Source organism: Aquila chrysaetos, chromosome 16 (assembly GCF_900496995.4).
Source record: "Aquila chrysaetos chrysaetos chromosome 16, bAquChr1.4, whole genome shotgun sequence".
NCBI lineage: Eukaryota > Metazoa > Chordata > Aves > Accipitriformes > Accipitridae > Aquila > Aquila chrysaetos.
The window spans coordinates 28,896,325-28,913,279 of record NC_044019.1 but is presented as its reverse complement, the minus strand read 5'-3'; the positions used below and the strand labels follow the sequence as shown (position 1 = coordinate 28,913,279).

The 16,955-nt window shown below is 49.9% G+C and overlaps 2 protein-coding genes across 2 annotated transcripts; both read left to right on the top strand.

Moving 5' to 3' along the window:
• Positions 1 to 5,709: 5,709 nt before the first annotated feature.
• Positions 5,710 to 6,636, top strand: LOC115351587 (olfactory receptor 1440-like). Its single transcript, XM_030038472.1, has one exon. It carries the CDS (start codon positions 5,710 to 5,712, stop codon positions 6,634 to 6,636), a length of 927 nt encoding a protein of 308 aa, XP_029894332.1.
• Positions 6,637 to 13,381: 6,745 nt separating this feature from the next.
• Positions 13,382 to 14,410, top strand: LOC115351624 (olfactory receptor 1052-like). Its single transcript, XM_030038543.2, has one exon. It carries the CDS (start codon positions 13,397 to 13,399, stop codon positions 14,408 to 14,410), a length of 1,014 nt encoding a protein of 337 aa, XP_029894403.1. The 5' UTR covers positions 13,382 to 13,396.
• The last annotated feature ends 2,545 nt before the right edge of the window (positions 14,411 to 16,955 follow it).

Below are 16,955 nucleotides of genomic sequence, written 5' to 3'. Positions count from 1 at the left end.
TGCTGAGCGGGGGGAAGGTGGGCAGGGGGTAGGGCAGGGTGCGGGGCTTGGCCCCCACGTAGACGCCGGGGGGGCAGGCGAGGGGCTGGAAGGAGGGTGCGGGCAGCTCGGGGAAGCCGGGGGGGGGCCGGCAGCGGGGCCGGTTGTGGGGGTACGGTGGTGGCCAGTGCCCCACGGCTGCGGGGAGCCCCTGGGGGGGGGGAGAGACAGCAACAGGGGGTCAGGTCCCCCCCCAGTCCCCCTACCTTTCTCCCGTTTCTCGGGGCGGGAGGGCAGAGCGGTGGCCCGGGCGCGGGGCATTGCACCCAGCAGGGACCCTGCCGGCACCCCGCACCTGCAATAGAGATGGGGGGGCTCAGGGGAGACGGCGCGGAGCCCCTCATTGTGGCGTCGGGGCGGTGTCGGGGGGGGGGGGGGGGCTTACCATGGTTCGGGGTCACCATCCCGAAAGCCCTTGGCGAAGGGGTTGCTGGCGATCTTCAGCTGGGTGATCTGCGGAGGGGAGCGAGGTCAGGGGGTCCCTGGGGGGGGGGGCACCCCGCTGTCGCCCCAGCCCGGGGCTCACCCGGTGGTTCTGGTAAGCCGTCACGGCCATGAACTGGGTCTCGGGGAAGCTGAAGGACTTGAAGTTCTGGTGGGCAAAGCGCTCGCTGTCCCGTCGCGGGTCCACGAAGACCACGTGGAAGCGGGGCTGGTAGCGGTGCATGGAGTTGAGGATGATCTGGGTTGGGGGGGGGAGAGAGGGGAGGTAGGCAGGACCCCCCCCACGCAGGGGCGCATCGTGTCCCCCCAGCATCGCCCACCCCGAGGCCGGGGTCCTTACGTGGCCATTGTCATCCAGGAGGTTGTTGGTCAACTTGAGCTTGTCGAAGGAGACGATCTGCCGCATCCACTGGGCTCCCTTGGCCGGGGAGTCGGGGTGGAAGTGGACGCGGCCGGGGGCTGCCGGGTCGGCTCGTCCCGCCGCCAGCCAGGAGGAGCTGTGGAAGGCGTACCTGCGGGGCAGGGTGGGCGCTCAGCACCGCCAGGATCCGTCCCCGCCTGCCACCAGCATCCCCATCGCCCCATCTTCACCTGTATCTCTTGTCATCCAGCGGGATGAAGTCCATGAGCAGGACGTAGTCAGCCAGCGGGTCCAGCCCCGACAGCTTCACCTGGAAGGTGGGGAACATCCTCCTGCGGGGAAGGGGGGGGCGGTGGGAAGGGGGTGCCCCCTACCCCGGCAGCCCCCCCTGCCCCGCCGCGGTCCCTACCTGCCCGCCTTGGTGACGATCATCTCGGTGCCCAGGCGGTTGAACTCTTCCCAGAGGCTGCCCATCTCCAGCCGTGCCGCGGCGTGGCACACGCGCCGGTTCTTGCCGCCGGTCCCCGGCCCCTCGCCTGCCCACCCGAGGCCGGTGCCGCAGGGGGACCCCTCGCCCGGCCCCCCCCAGGAAGGCTGCGGAGGGGTAAGGGGGTGTTGGGGAGGGGGGGGGCCCGATCCCGCACCCCAGATGTAGGAGCAGACCCCCTGTACCACCAGCCACCCCATCGCATCCTCCCTCCGTGGAGGGGGTGGGAGGACTGGGAAGTCCTGGCCCCCCACCGTAGTGGGGTTTTATCCCCCTCCCCATTGCAATCCCACCCTCTGGTGGGGCTGGGTGACCCACCGCACCCCAAAACCGTGGCGGGACCCCAACGCTGGGTACAGGGGAGCATTGCCGCGGGTGGGTTTTACCTGCCATGGGTGCAGCGGGTGGGCAGGAGGCGTCCGTGGCTCCGTCCCCCGGCACGGCGGCAGTGGGGACCCCCAACGAAGCCCCTCCCAGCACAGCACCAGCTCCAGACTGTACCCCCGCAGCGTGCCGGGGGGTTTTATGCCCCAGCTCGGGGGGTGGAGACGCGGGGGCTGGAGCACGGCCCCCTTCCCCGACCTGCCTTCGTGCCTTGACGCGATGATGATGGACGGGAGGCGAGCGGTGGTCCTGGGACTGCTGGGACCACTGCTGGTCCCCAGCTGGATCTCGGGGTACCCTGGGCTGGGGAGGGACAGCTCTTTTGGGGGTCTCCTTGTCCCCTTCATGTCACACATCTGTGCAGGGGGAGATGGGGGCTGCTCCGACCCGCTCCCCTGGGCAAAGCCCCTCTCGACACGCGGCAGCCGCCCGTGCGCCGGCGGCTCGACCGACAGCCCGCCGTCAACGCCTTGTATTAAAAACCACGGCGAGGTGTTGAGGCATCCACACATGAGCATTTTGCTCACGCAAAGCCTCTGCGGCTCTGGCGGTGGGGATGAAAGCGCTCCCCCCTCTCTGCACCCATCCCAAATGCTGGTTCTGTCTCTGCCGTGGTACCCAGGACCCCCAGCCCTGCCCCAGGGCTGAGCCCCCTCCATCCCACACCTCCCATCGCGACGCTCAATACCGGCCTGACAGCGGGAGATGGATGGGGACAAGCCAGTGCTGCGGGGGCAAGGTGACTGACACAGGGGTGGGGGGCTGCAGGGGGGGGGGGAGAAAGCAGAGGGGCTACTCCGGAGCCCCCCACTCCCCTGCAAACTGCAATGGGTCTACGCATGCCATCTCATTGCACACCACAAGAGTGTATTTGGGTGGGATGAGGGATGCCGGGGCTCTGGGGATTGGTCTGGAGGGAAGAGGGGACATCCTCGTGGGGATGCTGATGGCTTTCCGTCCCCGGTGGTACCCCGGTGATGGTGGCACTGGGCAAAGGCTGAAAACCCTCCCTGCTTTGCCCAGAGCCAGCTGTTTTCTCCCAACGGAGCCTCAGCCTTCACTTCTGCTTTGGGGTTGGTGCTTAAATCCTGCGACCATCGTAATGGAGAGGAAACCCTCTGGCCCCGTACGCTGCAGGGTGGCCGAGGAGGCTGCGTCGGCAGCGCTGGATTTTGGGACCGGGACTGATGCAGAGCGGGGAGAAACCATCTCCCCAAGCCCCCTGCGTCCATCACATCCCCACACGTGTCCCGTGCCCTGCGGCACCGGCTCGGCCCCATCCGTCTCCTGCTGTCAGCCGGGCCGTGGCCGCAGGGCTGGTATCGAGCGGGGAGATGAGGAGGTGCGAGAGGCGATGCTGACAGCAGGGAGGAGGATGGAGGGGGCTCAGCCCCAGGCAGGACCCGACCTGCCAGGGCTCATCCGTGGCATCGCACAGTGCTCTGCAGCTCCTGTAGCTGATTTTTCCGCTGGAGAGGAAAGAAAAGGCGAGGATGTGGCCCCGGAAGGGTTTTAAATGCCAAATGCTGCCCAGATTGTGGGAGTTTGCTCACAGCAGTGCACTGTGAACGGTTTTTCCTTGCCGAGAGCAGAGGGAGAGCCTGGATCTGGCTGAACTCTGGTGGGAGTCTGTGTGACATTTACTTTCCTTTTGTGTTTGGCTCTGGGAGGTTTCAGCCTGCTGCCCCACACAGTGCTCAGCAAAGGGTGTGGGTCGGGGCTTTCTGTGTCTAAGCTAATTCTCATTCTGCAAAATACACCTGACCTTAGCCATCAGCGGTTTCTGCTGCCCTTGGCACTCACCCTTGCTGGGTGTGAAAAGGCTGTAGAAAGAGGTACCCCGCATCTCCCACTGGGCTTGGGAAGCCCCATCAGAGCCACCAGAGACAGGGCCAGCCCTAGAGCTTTCCTTGGTCCCTTCAGAAGGGCCCTTTTCTCCTCGTGCTGCCCCTTTCAGTCCTTTATCATGCTCCTCAGCTGATCCTTCCCATCACCTTCCTTCCAGTTCTGGGCACCTCTCCCTCAGGATTTCATTTTTCCCTTGAGGCTGGTGTGTTTCCAGTGTGATGGGTGGAAGAAGGTAAATGTCATCACCAAGACGGAGGGCACAAGGACTGTGGGCTGCCTCAGTCCCCAGCAGGATTAAGAAGCAAATCCCCCTGGAAGCCCTCTTCAGGCAGAGGAAGGATGGGAGGGTGACCATGAGTAGCCAGCATGCATGTACCAAGGGCAAGTCATGCCTGACCAACCTGAGCGCCTTGGGTGATGAGAGAATTGATGGCTGCATGGACAAAAAGAAGAGTAGTGGACAGCATTTGCCTCAGCTTTAGCAAGGTCACCACGATCTTCTGTTGGCTCCTTGCAGCCAAACTTGCGAGCTATGGTTTGGAAACAAGGAATGTAAGATGGGAAGAAAGGTGGTTCATTGTCCATGGTGCCTGGGACTGCTGATGGACCCTGTTACCAGCCCTGGCTCAGCTCCTGTGGGACTGCACCCCATTGGCAAGGTCCCCTGCAGCTCCTGGCATGATAATGTCAAACATGGCACTTCTGGAGCTGTAACTGTCTCTGAAATGCTCAAAAAGTTGATGTGAAAGATGGGGTGTTGTTCTCTGGTTTGCTCTGAAGGGAGCCCAAAGCCCTGTTGCTCACTCCAGCTGAGGTCATCTCCTCTGGGTACACTTCTCCAAACTAAGGAGCGCAGAGAAAAGATAATGACCTGCTTTGGGCTTTGTCACTCTCCTGGGGCTCAAAGACATTCACAGTCCCCAAGTCCCCATATTATGTGAAATAGTAAGGGTGTTTGCTGACAGTGGTTTATTTTCGAGTTCCCCTGCAGAGCTTCAGGCACACGCGTCTTCACATCCATCTCCAAGAGCATCAGGACGAAGCAGAGATAGTGCTGAGATGTAAGCGAGGGTCGTCGTCTTTCAGCCCAAGCTGGAGCTCCAGTACCAGACTCACAAGCAAGGACAGTGAGTGCCAAGCCACCCATCTCCTGTAGTTTTCTTCTGCAAAAAAGAAACAGCTCCTATCTTCACCGCATGCCCTACCTGCAGGGTCCTGGGCTTCAGTTTTCATGATACTCTGGGCTTTCCACCAAAACCAGGGAGCTGGCTGTCCTGTGTCCTCACCACACAACTGCTGAGAAGGGAGGTCTGGAGATCACCCTGTTGGAGAGCGTGCTCAGGAGGCTTCCTCTCCCCATTGACCACAAAGGGGTCCGGGATGAGGACCAGAAGCTTTCATGTAAAGAACATTTAGGGAGCTTACTGTTGCTGAGATGAGGCAGGTCCAAAAGATTTTTTTTTTTCCCCAAAATATATTCACGGAGAGATTGCTCAGTTTTGGGGGTTGCCCATTTCCATTTGAACATTCTAGAAACAGGCTAAATACCTAGGAAAAGTTTTTATAGCTGAAAGAGCGTATCAGGAAGGAGGGGAAACCAATATAAACCTCTGTGTAAGGTTTCACAGTTAGGAATAAGTCCCAGCAAAGAGGGAGGAAGCAGGTGGTTGGCAAGTGACGACGAGATGATGAATAATCAACTCTGCACTGGAAAAGCACTGTGTTTCTCTGTGTTTCATATCGAGCTGGATGATCTCAGAGTCCCAGGCTGAACGCTAACAAAGGGGACGAAATGCAGCACCAAGGCAAAGCTACTCTGGTGTGTAATCTCCCTACAGCTTTTCATGTCGGTCGTTGCTGAACATCCAGAGGTGAGCCAGAGGACCACGCACCACGCTGTGCCGTGGGATTTTGCAGCTGGAGCAAAGCTTTGCTTTTGCAGCACCCCATTTGTTTTACCCACACTGTGATATGACTTTTGGCAAGCTGTTTCTAATTGATCTGTGCCTAAACTCTTCCTTTAGATCTTGTATGATTGTCTCTGAGCATATTCCACTGGAGAGAGGGTTTTCCACCTGGGAGATACCTGCCTATTGTAGAAGAAACCTCCAGCAAGGAGTTCACACAGAAAGCACATGTCCAGCTAATGGGAGAAAGCAATTGCACCCAAGCGACCAAGTTCAGCTTAAGGGGGTTCACAGAGGACCCAGTGACTGAGGTCACCCTCTTTCTGATGTTTCTGTTCACCTATCTTGTCACCATCCTGGGGAACCTGGGGATGATCATGTTAATCAGGGCCAGCCCCCAGCTCCACTCCCCCATGTATTATTTCCTGGGTAACCTGGCTTTTGTAGACTTCTGTTCTTCCACCGTCATCACCCCCAAGATGTTGGTTGACTTCATATCAGAGAAAAAGGGCATTACTTATGCTGGGTGCGTGGCTCAGGTGTTCATTTTTGATCTTTTGGGGATCACCGAATGCTTCCTGCTGGCTGTGATGGCGTATGACCGTTACGTGGCCGTTTGCCATCCCCTGGTGTACCCCCTTGTCATGTCCCCAAAACACTGTTTCCAGCTGGTGATTGGGTCATATCTCGTGGGGCTGACAAATGGCATGGGACAGACTATCGGCATGTCCAGTTTATCCTTCTGTGGCTCCAGCATCATCGACCTGTTCTTCTGTGACATTTCCGCTCTGATATCACTCTCAACCTCCGACACCACCCTCAGCCACATTATCCTAAGAACTTCAGCAGCTTTGTTCGGTGTGTCCAGCAGCCTGGTTGTCCTGGTCTCCTACGTGGCCATCATCTCTGCCATCCTGAGCATCAGTTCAGCTGAGGGCAAATGCAAAGCCTTCTCCACCTGCACCTCCCACCTCACCACCGTGAGCATTTTCTACGGGGCATCGCTTTTTATGTACTTAAAGCCCAGCTCAGACAGCTCAAGAGAAGAAAATGAATGGGCTGTGGTGCTCTACACTGTGGTGACTCCCATGCTGAACCCCTTGATCTACAGCCTGAGGAATAAGGAGGTGAAGGAGGCTTTGAGGAGACTCACAAAAATAAAATGATCTTGAACGTTGTAAGTTTATGGCCAGATAGAATGGAGATGTGGGTGATATTCTCAGTTTTTGATTAATTATCTCAGATTGATAATCTTTTTTGGGTCTTCTGCACTTTGACTTAGCAGCTGCACTGGCTGATTCAATATCTTCAGCTGGTTTAGGATACCAATAATTTCACTCAGTTCTCCAAATGTTGATAATCATATTTAGTAGTTAATTTAACCTAATGAAGACACAGGTAGAGAACTACAAGCATGCACTACTCCGCATTTAAAATTTTCCTCTCTACCATTTATTCAGTCCTATGTATCAGGCCAAATTAAACCAGAAGAATATGGCCAAAATTTCTGTAATTGTTTGGACTCAAATTGCGAGCTGTGTCATGTGTTCCTCTCCCTTTTGCTTAGCAAATCGGAATAAACAGGGGGTGAATTCTACTATCCCACTAAATAAAATTCCATTTCCAGACAGCTTTTTAAAATCCGTAAGGGCCATAATAACTAGCCTCAGGATGCCAACACTTTTAGCAAGAAAAATAGATATGACAGCAAATAACTAGTACACTACACAGGAAATATTTTTTCTTTTTCATACTCAAACCTCATTAAATGATTAACAGCACCATACATGTCATTTAACTTCAGGCAACTAAAAATTTAAGTTAAATACGGTATTTGGGTGACCTCTATTGTGAATGAAGGCACTTTGATAGCATTTTAAGATGCGGTAGTAATGAATCCCCCTTGAAAGCATTTTAAGATGCAGTAGTAATTAATCCCCCCCCAGGGCAGATACTGCCAAGGAACCCCCATCCACTGCTCTACACCGTTGCTTTCCGTCTCCCTGTTGACAGCAATAAAAGCCATGATCTCCCTGCTACCCTGACCAGAACAGATCGTAGGAGCTATGGTGTTGCTCAGCAGCCTTCTCCTTCAGACCCCATATTTTGCAGCCCATGGCACCCTGGACCGATGCCGTTGCCTGCCCTGATGTCTCTCCTGCTGCCTTCCTGCAGAGAGAGCTGCCGCGTGGTGCACAAACGTTGCGTATGTGAAAAAAGAAAAAATACTTCAATTTGTGTATTACCTTGGCCCGTACAGACTGCAGCCTCTGTCAGGACCATGGCAAAATCTGGAGTGTTGGCTTAGCCTACTTAGTGCTGTCCTAGAGACATGTAATAACTTGGGTTGGAGGGAGAAGCTGCACAGTTGGATTAAATCAAGTTAGGATCAAAGCGGTTCACTGATTTATTAATGACTCACAACTAACAGGCACCCAGGGTCAATCAGCTGAATCCTTCTTTGTTCCCAAAGCTTCCTGATAATTCCCTGGTTATTATTTAATCCAGCTGACGGTTGGCTGCCTGGCTAGCACGGTCAGCCTAGGGCAAACGTCCTCCCAGGCTGTTTGCACTCCCATCCTTTCTTATCAGCTGTGCTGCCGTCGGGGCCGACCTGCCCAGGAGGGGCTGTGCTGGCCCCCCGCCGCAGCAGGGACCCCAGGAGGTCTCCGGTACGGCCACCCACAAAAACCAGGGCCAACTCAGACCCTGTTGTCCCGCTGAGCCTTGGGGACGACCAAGGGCAGAGGTTTGACATCACCCCTGACCCTTATTTCGGTGTTTGACTGCACTTAGAGCAGTTTTTTTCCTCCCTTTTTTTTCTAACTGGAATTTCCCATGTTGCAAATTCACGATAGAAAGTCCCAGATTTACCCTCATCTGCAATATGAAGCACATGGAGCAGTTGCTGCTGGCATCAAGTCAAAAAGAATATGATGTTATTAATTCCTTCATGTATCTTTTCTTTGTCCCTGAAATGGGTTTCAAAACTGCACTTAGCCGTAGTTATTTCACATTACATGCAGACTACCCATCTCATGACGATGAGACCCTGGACACAGCCATAGCAAGCAAGGTTCCCCTCTCTTCATCATTTCACATGTCTCCAGATGTGTTCAGCAGGACCTACTGAACTGGGACCTCTGCGTATAACTCCTGCAGTTGTCCCACACTTCTGCTCCTCTGTGACTGTCACCCTCAGAATGTTGTTTAATTTAGGTGCAGGGAAGATTGCCACCTTTTTCTTTAAATAAAAGACTCAAGATTATTTTTAATGTTTTATTTACAGTCCCAGAGCATCTCTTCTTGCTGCAGTGACTTACGGCCGTTATTGGGCAACATGTAAAATGCAACACTATTCAATGACTTTGTGTCCAGCTGGTCGTGCCTTCACCATCATCTGGTGTTTAAATGGGAACACAAAACCTTAGTGTCTTAAAAATACGAGTCTGTGGCTACAGCACTATTGCTCTGCTTGTTGTGGCTTCCTGCCGGAGCTGCCACTCTCAAAACCGAAAGCGGTTTGCTCGTTGTGCGAGCAGGGCTTGCTGTGTTTGGGGAAACCTGTGGTAAGCTGTGTCTAACGGCCCTCGCCGACTTCTGTGGGGTTAGCATCTGACCGTGAGAGTGGTGGGAAACACCCCGCGTGGCTCCAGGAGGAGAGTTGCAGAAGGGAGAAGGAGCATCCAGCATTGCAACCCCCTTTCCTGGTGGTCATGGTGAACGGGCAATGACGTGGCTGGCGTCTTGCATCTCATGTTGCGTTCATGCCGATTAGCCGCCAATTGCTTTGGAGCTCCTCTCCTCTGAAAGGGCTGGAGCTGCTACAGCTACATCTCCAGAAAGGTGTTTTAGCTTGTCTCTCTGTCACATTAAAAGCTCCAGGACTCTAGATGCAAATGAGTTTCCAGCTGGAATTCATTTTACTTAAGAAAGCAGAAATAAGGCAATCAAAACAGTGTTTTAACATCGTAGTCATGTCATGGTTTAACCCCCAGTGTTTGCGGTCTTGTGTCTGAAATTGTCTTTTGGCTCTCCCTCAGAAAGCACATGCCGCACCTCAGAGTTTAGCTGGAGCCAGCTAGGCTTGCGCTTTTGGGTGGAGCTGCCTTAATTCTAGTTAAATCTGTTTCAAACAGAGAGCTGAGCAAATATTGCTATCGCAGGGGTAGGAGCCACCTCCCCTTGTTTAGATACTTAGTGATTAGAGTTGGGAATCACCTCTGATGTCTTTAGGGGAAGGACTTACCTCCTCAACTTTAAATAAACACCATGTCACCTCTACATGTGGACTGGGTACGTGGGCCCCCTTTATGACCAAGGAAGATTTGGTCAAGTCCACCAGTGGGGCCCGGTGTGGCTCACTGCAAGGCAGACACCGACATTTTGTCAGCTGAAGCGATCGATCAACTCTGCTGATTGTACTGGCCAGAGTCGCGTTAGCTACAACGAGACTTAGCTCACAAATAGGTAACGACAGACACTCAGGTTTGGGTCTTAATATGAGCTGAATCTAAAAGAGGGTAAAATGAATCCCACTCTGGATGTCTCCTCTAGCTGGTGGGTGAAAAAGGCACAGAAACAGAGAAATGTATTTTTTTTTCCTTTGATTAAAAAGGAGTTGAAGACTTTGGCTTACAAACGTGTAAATCCTGCACTGGGGTGGTGACTCCTCTCCATCACGTGTCATCCACATATATGGGAAGAACCAGGAACCTGGAGCACAACCCTTTTCTCTCCAGGCTACCTGGAAACCAAGCTACCTTCAGGTTCCCTTAGTATAGAAATGAAAGGGAGAGTCTCGGTTTGGCCTTACTCCCTTTAAAATCGATGGCCAAGGTATGTCGTTTTCAAAAGGGAAATAGGAGGTATAATGACTCATTTTAGACACAGTTACTGCCCTGGAGCAGAAAACCCTCCTGAGGTCCTAGTGGAAGAACCAAGGAGACCCTATGCAAACACCGGTGAGTTCCTCTCTGTGTCTGCCTTCACTACCATACAAGGCTTGGAAAGACATTTTGAACCCAAGAAAGAGAAATTTGCATTTTCTATATTTCTTGAGAAAGAGGGAAAATGAAAAGGGGAAGGTTGGGCTGAGCAAGGACAGAGAGACACATGGGGCAGGACTAATCTCAGCTGGCTTTAGACACCTGCAGTGTCAGCATGTGCATCTAAGGCAGACACCCCAGAGAAAGGGATGCTTCTGTGTGCGATGATGTGGATGTCTGAGATGGGCCGGATGATGTTTTACACTATACAAACTAGCAGCGGTATTGAGAACGTCTGGTTTGGATGTTGTTAGATGTCATGTATGTGTTTGAGATGTCTACACTCAGTTACATAAATGCCACCCATGGCAAAGAAGGAAATTAATAAGGACCAGGAGATGGCCATCCGATGTGTGAGATGTTAGCAATGTGAGAGGCTAGCAATGGGAAACAGCAGTTGCCTCCTTCCCCCTGCCCAAGATGCATGCAGATGACTGCAGTTGGATCTCCTGAACCCATTTAAAGGTGTTAAAGCAATTTAGCATAACCCTGTCTGCAATCAACTGCTCTTTTCTACAAGGAACAAGTCACACTATCGGTTTCCTTTCTTGCTTTCACAAGCACCAAACGTCCATCCTGGGGATATTTTAATTTTGAAGCACACAATGCAAAATGGCTTTGCAAAGGGAGATATTTTTTTTGTCCCAAATGGGCAGATGGGAATCACACAAACTTCAACAAGGGGAAATGCTGAGTCCTGGCCGTGGGGAGGAATTGCCCCAGGACAGACTGGAGAGCAGCTTGGCAGAGAAGGACATGGAGGTTGTGGTGGCCACCACGTTGAAGATGAGCCATCGAGATGTCCTTGCAGCAAAGACGCCCACCAACATCCGGAGAAGAGCATTGGCAGCGGGTCAAGGGACTTTCTGCAATGAACCTCTGCCCTGCAGCCTGAGGAATGGGGAAGTAAAAGCTGCTTCAAGAAGGGCGGTGGGAGAAGAGGAATCATCCTGAAGAAACAGTCATCTCGCTGGTGCTAGAAAACAGACAGCAAGGCTGATGGAAAGAGGGAAGTGAGAAGGGAAGAAATAGTAATACTCATTTCTCAAACAGGCCATACATATATTTTAAGGTCATCTCTAGTGGATAACAGGAGAAGCAGTCATCTCTTTTTTTTTTTTTTTTAACCATGAATAAGAACAGAGGAAGAAAAAATATACCAGGTAAAATTATAGTGATACTGAACACCAGGTGTGTCATAGTAGATAGGTAGTGGGAAAAAAAAAAAAAGAAGAAAAAAAAATACTGATTGAAATTCACGCCCCTAACTGCAAACATCTAGGAGAGCTACCCAAGTTCACTGTCTGGACACATGCATGGGTGATGCATCCTACCCTTGGAACCAGGCTTTCAGAGAGCTGCATCCATGCAAATGCTGCTTATAGGACCTGCTCTGAGACTCTACCTCCTTGGAAGCAATGGTGTAAAAACATGTTCAAGCATAAATGGAAAGTGACAAGTTATCTTGGAAAAAGAAAATGACAGCACAATGGTGAATTGATGTCTGCATTTCGATCCACTTTTTCTTTAATGTTTCCACATCTGCTCTGTGGAAATATGTAGTACAAAAGAAAATTAATCTACCTGATCATTACAAATATAAAGCAATAATTTCCTTAAATTAATCCATTACTTAGAGTTAGCATTTTCTTTTTTCTCCCATGTTCCTGGAGAAGAAAGAAAATCTTTCAAGTCCAAGTCTTCAGCAAAAATGCATTGCCTTGTGTCCCACTCCTCATTACAATGTTGTGTACACAAGTCGAATTGCTCAGGCTCTGCAGGCATAATGTCTGATGTGCTTTGGGGATCCCATCCCTAAAACCTCAGAGAGAAATCTCAGTGTTTATCCCAGGCTCTTCGGGGAAGACGCACTGTGTTTTCAGGTGCCCCAGAGACCCTTTGGTAATTTGTCCTGTGGGCATGGGGTAAAACTTAAATCTTCCAGCCATGTTAGAGGATGTAATAGGGAAACCTTCCTGGTTTTGGAAAGACCAGCGGAGCTTGTGTTTTTCTTTCACCTCAAGGACCAGTGAGTACCTTTCTGACAATGATTCGAGATGCCATTGACCAGAGAGAGGGTGAAATTCTAAGAGGTTTTGAGGCAATTTTTGCTGGATGGGGAAGGGCTTCCTTAACAAGTGTGTGTCCATCCCCTGAAGAAGCAGGAACAGCCCCATGCAGAAATACTGAAGTTATTAAGGTCCTTCCTGAAGGAAAAAATGCATACTCCAGTAGGTCTGAATCTTAATTCCTAACTCAAATTTGGGATAAAAATTCCTGATATTAGCAGACCCAAAAGGCGTAAGGAAGATGACATGGAAGTATAATTCAGATTAGAAGGAGGTGGTTTTTCCCTTGAAGCTAAACCTACATGAAATTGCAATCAGATATGCTGGTCTCATTTTAATTGACCCAAACATATCACTACAGAGTCAGAAAATCACTCCAGCGTGGTCTGTTATCTATTTAATGCAACACTAATTAATGTGACAAATTAAGGCACGATATTATTGTATTTACTTGTCTCTAAATAAGAACATCCCCCCAACAAAGGGAAAGAAATCCTCCCAAACATGCCCACATATTGGAAAGAATTTGGATGTTTGTGAGAAGACATCATTTGCAAGATCTTTTGCAAGACTGATTCTTTCCATAATGGGCCAGCCAGACCTTTAAGATTGAAGCTTTAAGATTTTTTTTCCATATATGAACTATTGGCTGTTATTTTGTCAATATAGTATTTTTCAATATATTATTTTGGATTTTTTATTTTTATTTCCTGCATTAGCCTCAGGCACTACCTATTCCTGTGAGGTGGGAGAAAGCATTTAACCTCTTCCCTGTGTTTCTTTGTCTGCTCTGTGCTGGTGCCAGGAGAATGGCTGGGGGAAACCATTCAAACGTGACCGAGTTTGTCCTCTTGGGCTTCACCGATCTGCAGGAGCTGCTCTTTGTGATTTTTTTACTCATCTACATCACCATGCTGGTGGGGAACCTGGGGACGATCATCCTCATCAGGACCAACTCTCAGCTTCATGTGCCCATGTACTTCTTCCTCAGCCACCTCTCTTTCCTGGACATCTGCTATTCTTCATCCATCACGCCGAAGCTCCTGTCGGGCCTCCTTGCAGAAAGAAATATAATTTCTTTCAATGGCTGCATCACACAGTTTTTCTTCTTTGCAGTATTTGGCACCACAGAAGCTGTCCTTCTGGCCGTCATGGCATACGATCGCTACATGGCCATCCGTGAGCCTCTGCACTACTTGGCTGCCATGTCCCACAGGGTCTGTGTCCAGCTGGTGGTGGGCGCCTACGCTGCCGGGAACCTGAACGCCCTTGTGCACACCAGCGCTCTCCTCCGACTCTCTTTCTGTGGCCCAAACCTTGTCAATCATTTCTACTGTGAAATCCCACCGCTCCTGCAACTCTCATGCTCTGACACCGGGCTCAACGAGATGGTGATGGCCGCATGCATCGGCTTCATCATAACAGCCTCAGTCTTGGCCATCGTTGTCTCCTACGCCTGCATCCTGCTCAGCATCTGGAGCATCCGCTCCGCGGAGGGCAGGCACAAAGCCTTCTCCACCTGCACCTCCCACCTCCTGGCTGTTGCCCTCTTCTACGGCTCTGCGGCTTTCTTGTATTTCCATCCCTTTTCCAGACACGCAGAAGATCGAGGGAAAACGGCCTCCATCTTCTACACCATGGTGACTCCCATGCTCAACCCTTTCATCTACAGCCTGAGGAACAAGGAGGTGAGGAGCACTCTCAGAAGAGCTACGAACAAGCTCCTCTCCTGCAGGTATTCCCACAGGTCCCGCTCTAACCAAACCGAAGCAGGTATCATCTGCCACAGTGGAATCAGCAGAAGAAATAAGGCTGACACCTGACAGAAGAAGGGCACCGTACATTTCTGCACATCTGGTGAGAAGTACATGCTCTACCTCGTGCTGAACACTGTGGAGTTTGAATTATGAATTAATTCCATGTTGGGGTCCCTTGAAAAATAAATTACCTGTAATTACAATGTCTGAAAGAAGGAAAGAATGCAGGAAAGACAGACAATCCTAAAACCACTTATATTGTCAGTGAAAATTTTGGAGTAAATTAATTTATAAGCAGCTGTAGAACATGCACAGTTGATACTTTTTACCAAAGAGGATTTATTCAATGTTACAACGATATTAAATCCTGTAGCCTGAAAGAGTTGGCTCAGAGCAGAAGGGGGCAAGCTAAATAAAGACTACGTGTTGGAGAGGGACAATGTCTTTCATAATTTTGTTTTCAAATTTTCTAAGTAGCTGCCTAAGGTTTTGCTTTAGTACAATAAACTTGATTTACTATTTTCTCTGATTTGCCTGAGGATAGTCTTTATGGGGGGATAGCACATCCCTGTGCTTCATATATATTGCACACAGAGCGCCTGTGCTGGGCATCTTGCTTTCCTGGATGGGTCTCCGCCGTGGAAAGCTACCAGCCTGGAGCCACCACGCTGACATGCTCCTTTGCCTAGGAGCAAGGCGGAATTTTATCCCGTGACAAGCAGTCACTCATCTTGGTCCAGGAGCAGTCTTTCAAGACATTGTCTGAGCAGTCTTGGCTTTTTGCAGGGTGTCATCTGGTGTTGACAATACAGAAAGCCTCCGTGCTTCTGGGCATATGTTGTATTCAAATGCGCCCAACGTTTGACAACTCTGAGACTCTCAATGTTGTCCAAAACTCCCCCACCATCTCTTCTCTTCCTTGTGTCTCTCCATCCAGGCAAAGTTTATTTTCCATCTCAGCTGCAGATTATTCATAATTTCTGCTTCCAGGTTTCAGGGGTTGAGTCACCTCGGTCCAGGAGTCATCCTATCTAATTGCAGGCTTTCACATCTGAATTAGTCACCATAGGTTCCCCTTATGGACACAACTATGCATTTGGGGGCTTTGATTCATCTGATCTATTTTAAACATCTACATCAGTGTGAGGTGAATTTTTCTGGAAAAAGTGCATGGTTTTCTCCACTTGCTGCTTGGCAACAAAGGCTGATAGAGCTAAATGGCAAATATGGATTTGTCACGCTCAGGGCATAGTCTGAAGAGTCAATTTAAGCCTGAGGGTAAAGTTCCAGCTCACCATGCTGATGTTCTGGAGTCCTTCAAACACCCCACTCAAAAGTGAGAAGGTGAAACTAGCCTTTAATCAATAATTTATAATTCAGCTGAGCATGAATTCTCAGCATTCACAGAACACTTTCTGGAAAGAACAGAAGAGTAAAATGGATGAAGAGAGTGTCAGAGGTATGCTTTTGTTTTGATATAAAGGTTGCTAATACCAGATATTAACTTCCTGAAGAAAGAATTATATTTTCTATGAATGGATAGAAAATAATTCCTTAGAAGATCTGACCACAGATACTAGTACCGTTTTGTTCTTTTAAGAGCAATAAAAGAGAAACTTTTCTCCATAAACTTGGCTGTGACTCTCTCAGATGCCTGGATCTAACTCTGGGTTTTTAAACAACAGAATATCCCAGATAATGTTAAAACAAATAGCAGCAGAGGAGTTTCTGAATAGTTTTCCCTTTCTCTCCAATAACATCTGCAATACTTCTCCAAATACTGACCTATGTCTTAATCCTTGAATCTCTATTTCTTACACCAATTTTTTTTAATTCTTTGTGATGCCAAGAGATAAATTATATATTCCAAGAGATAAATTTATATATATATATATATATATAATTCTTTATATATATATATAAAGAAGTGGAAAAAAATACTCAAGCTTACATTTAACTTGCTAATTGTGTTTATTCATGTCTCCTCCTTAAGGAGCTGTTTCCAAAGTCATCAATTCCCAAGAGAAATTTCCTGCATGACACCAAGGGGAGGGCAGCAGCAAACTCCTTGGTCTTTCAATGAAAGAAGCCTATAAACACTGGCTTTTCTTGGTCAAGTATTGATGCCCTTCATGCCTGGCAAATCATTCTTGCTTTCAACACCAACACTGGGAGAAATTGGGGCTTATTTGTCCCATAAAATTTTGGTCTAGGAGATAATAAGTCTCTGATGAACCAAAAAGGGCCCCAAGATGTGACCAGACAGGTGAGTTTTAGCCTAAATAATGCTACAAAGTGTTGATCTGCTGCAAGGGGAGGGCTTTAGGCAGGAGTCTGTTTTCACACCAAATAGTCACCTAAGGTCAGGGTATCTCATGCAAAACCCAGGCGTTTATAAGTTGCTTTTCCAAATTTAAGGCAGCCACTAGATGAGGCTATGAGTAAAGCCACCGGAGATACATTGGCACTGCCAGAGGTCAGCAGCCCCTCAATCTCAGCTGATCATTTTAATCATGATTACTGTGATTCATAAGTATTGTCTAGTGGCCGGAGATGGCAGCAGCTCGGACAAGCTGATGAAGTGGCTCTACAAAGCGTCGATGGTCTGAGG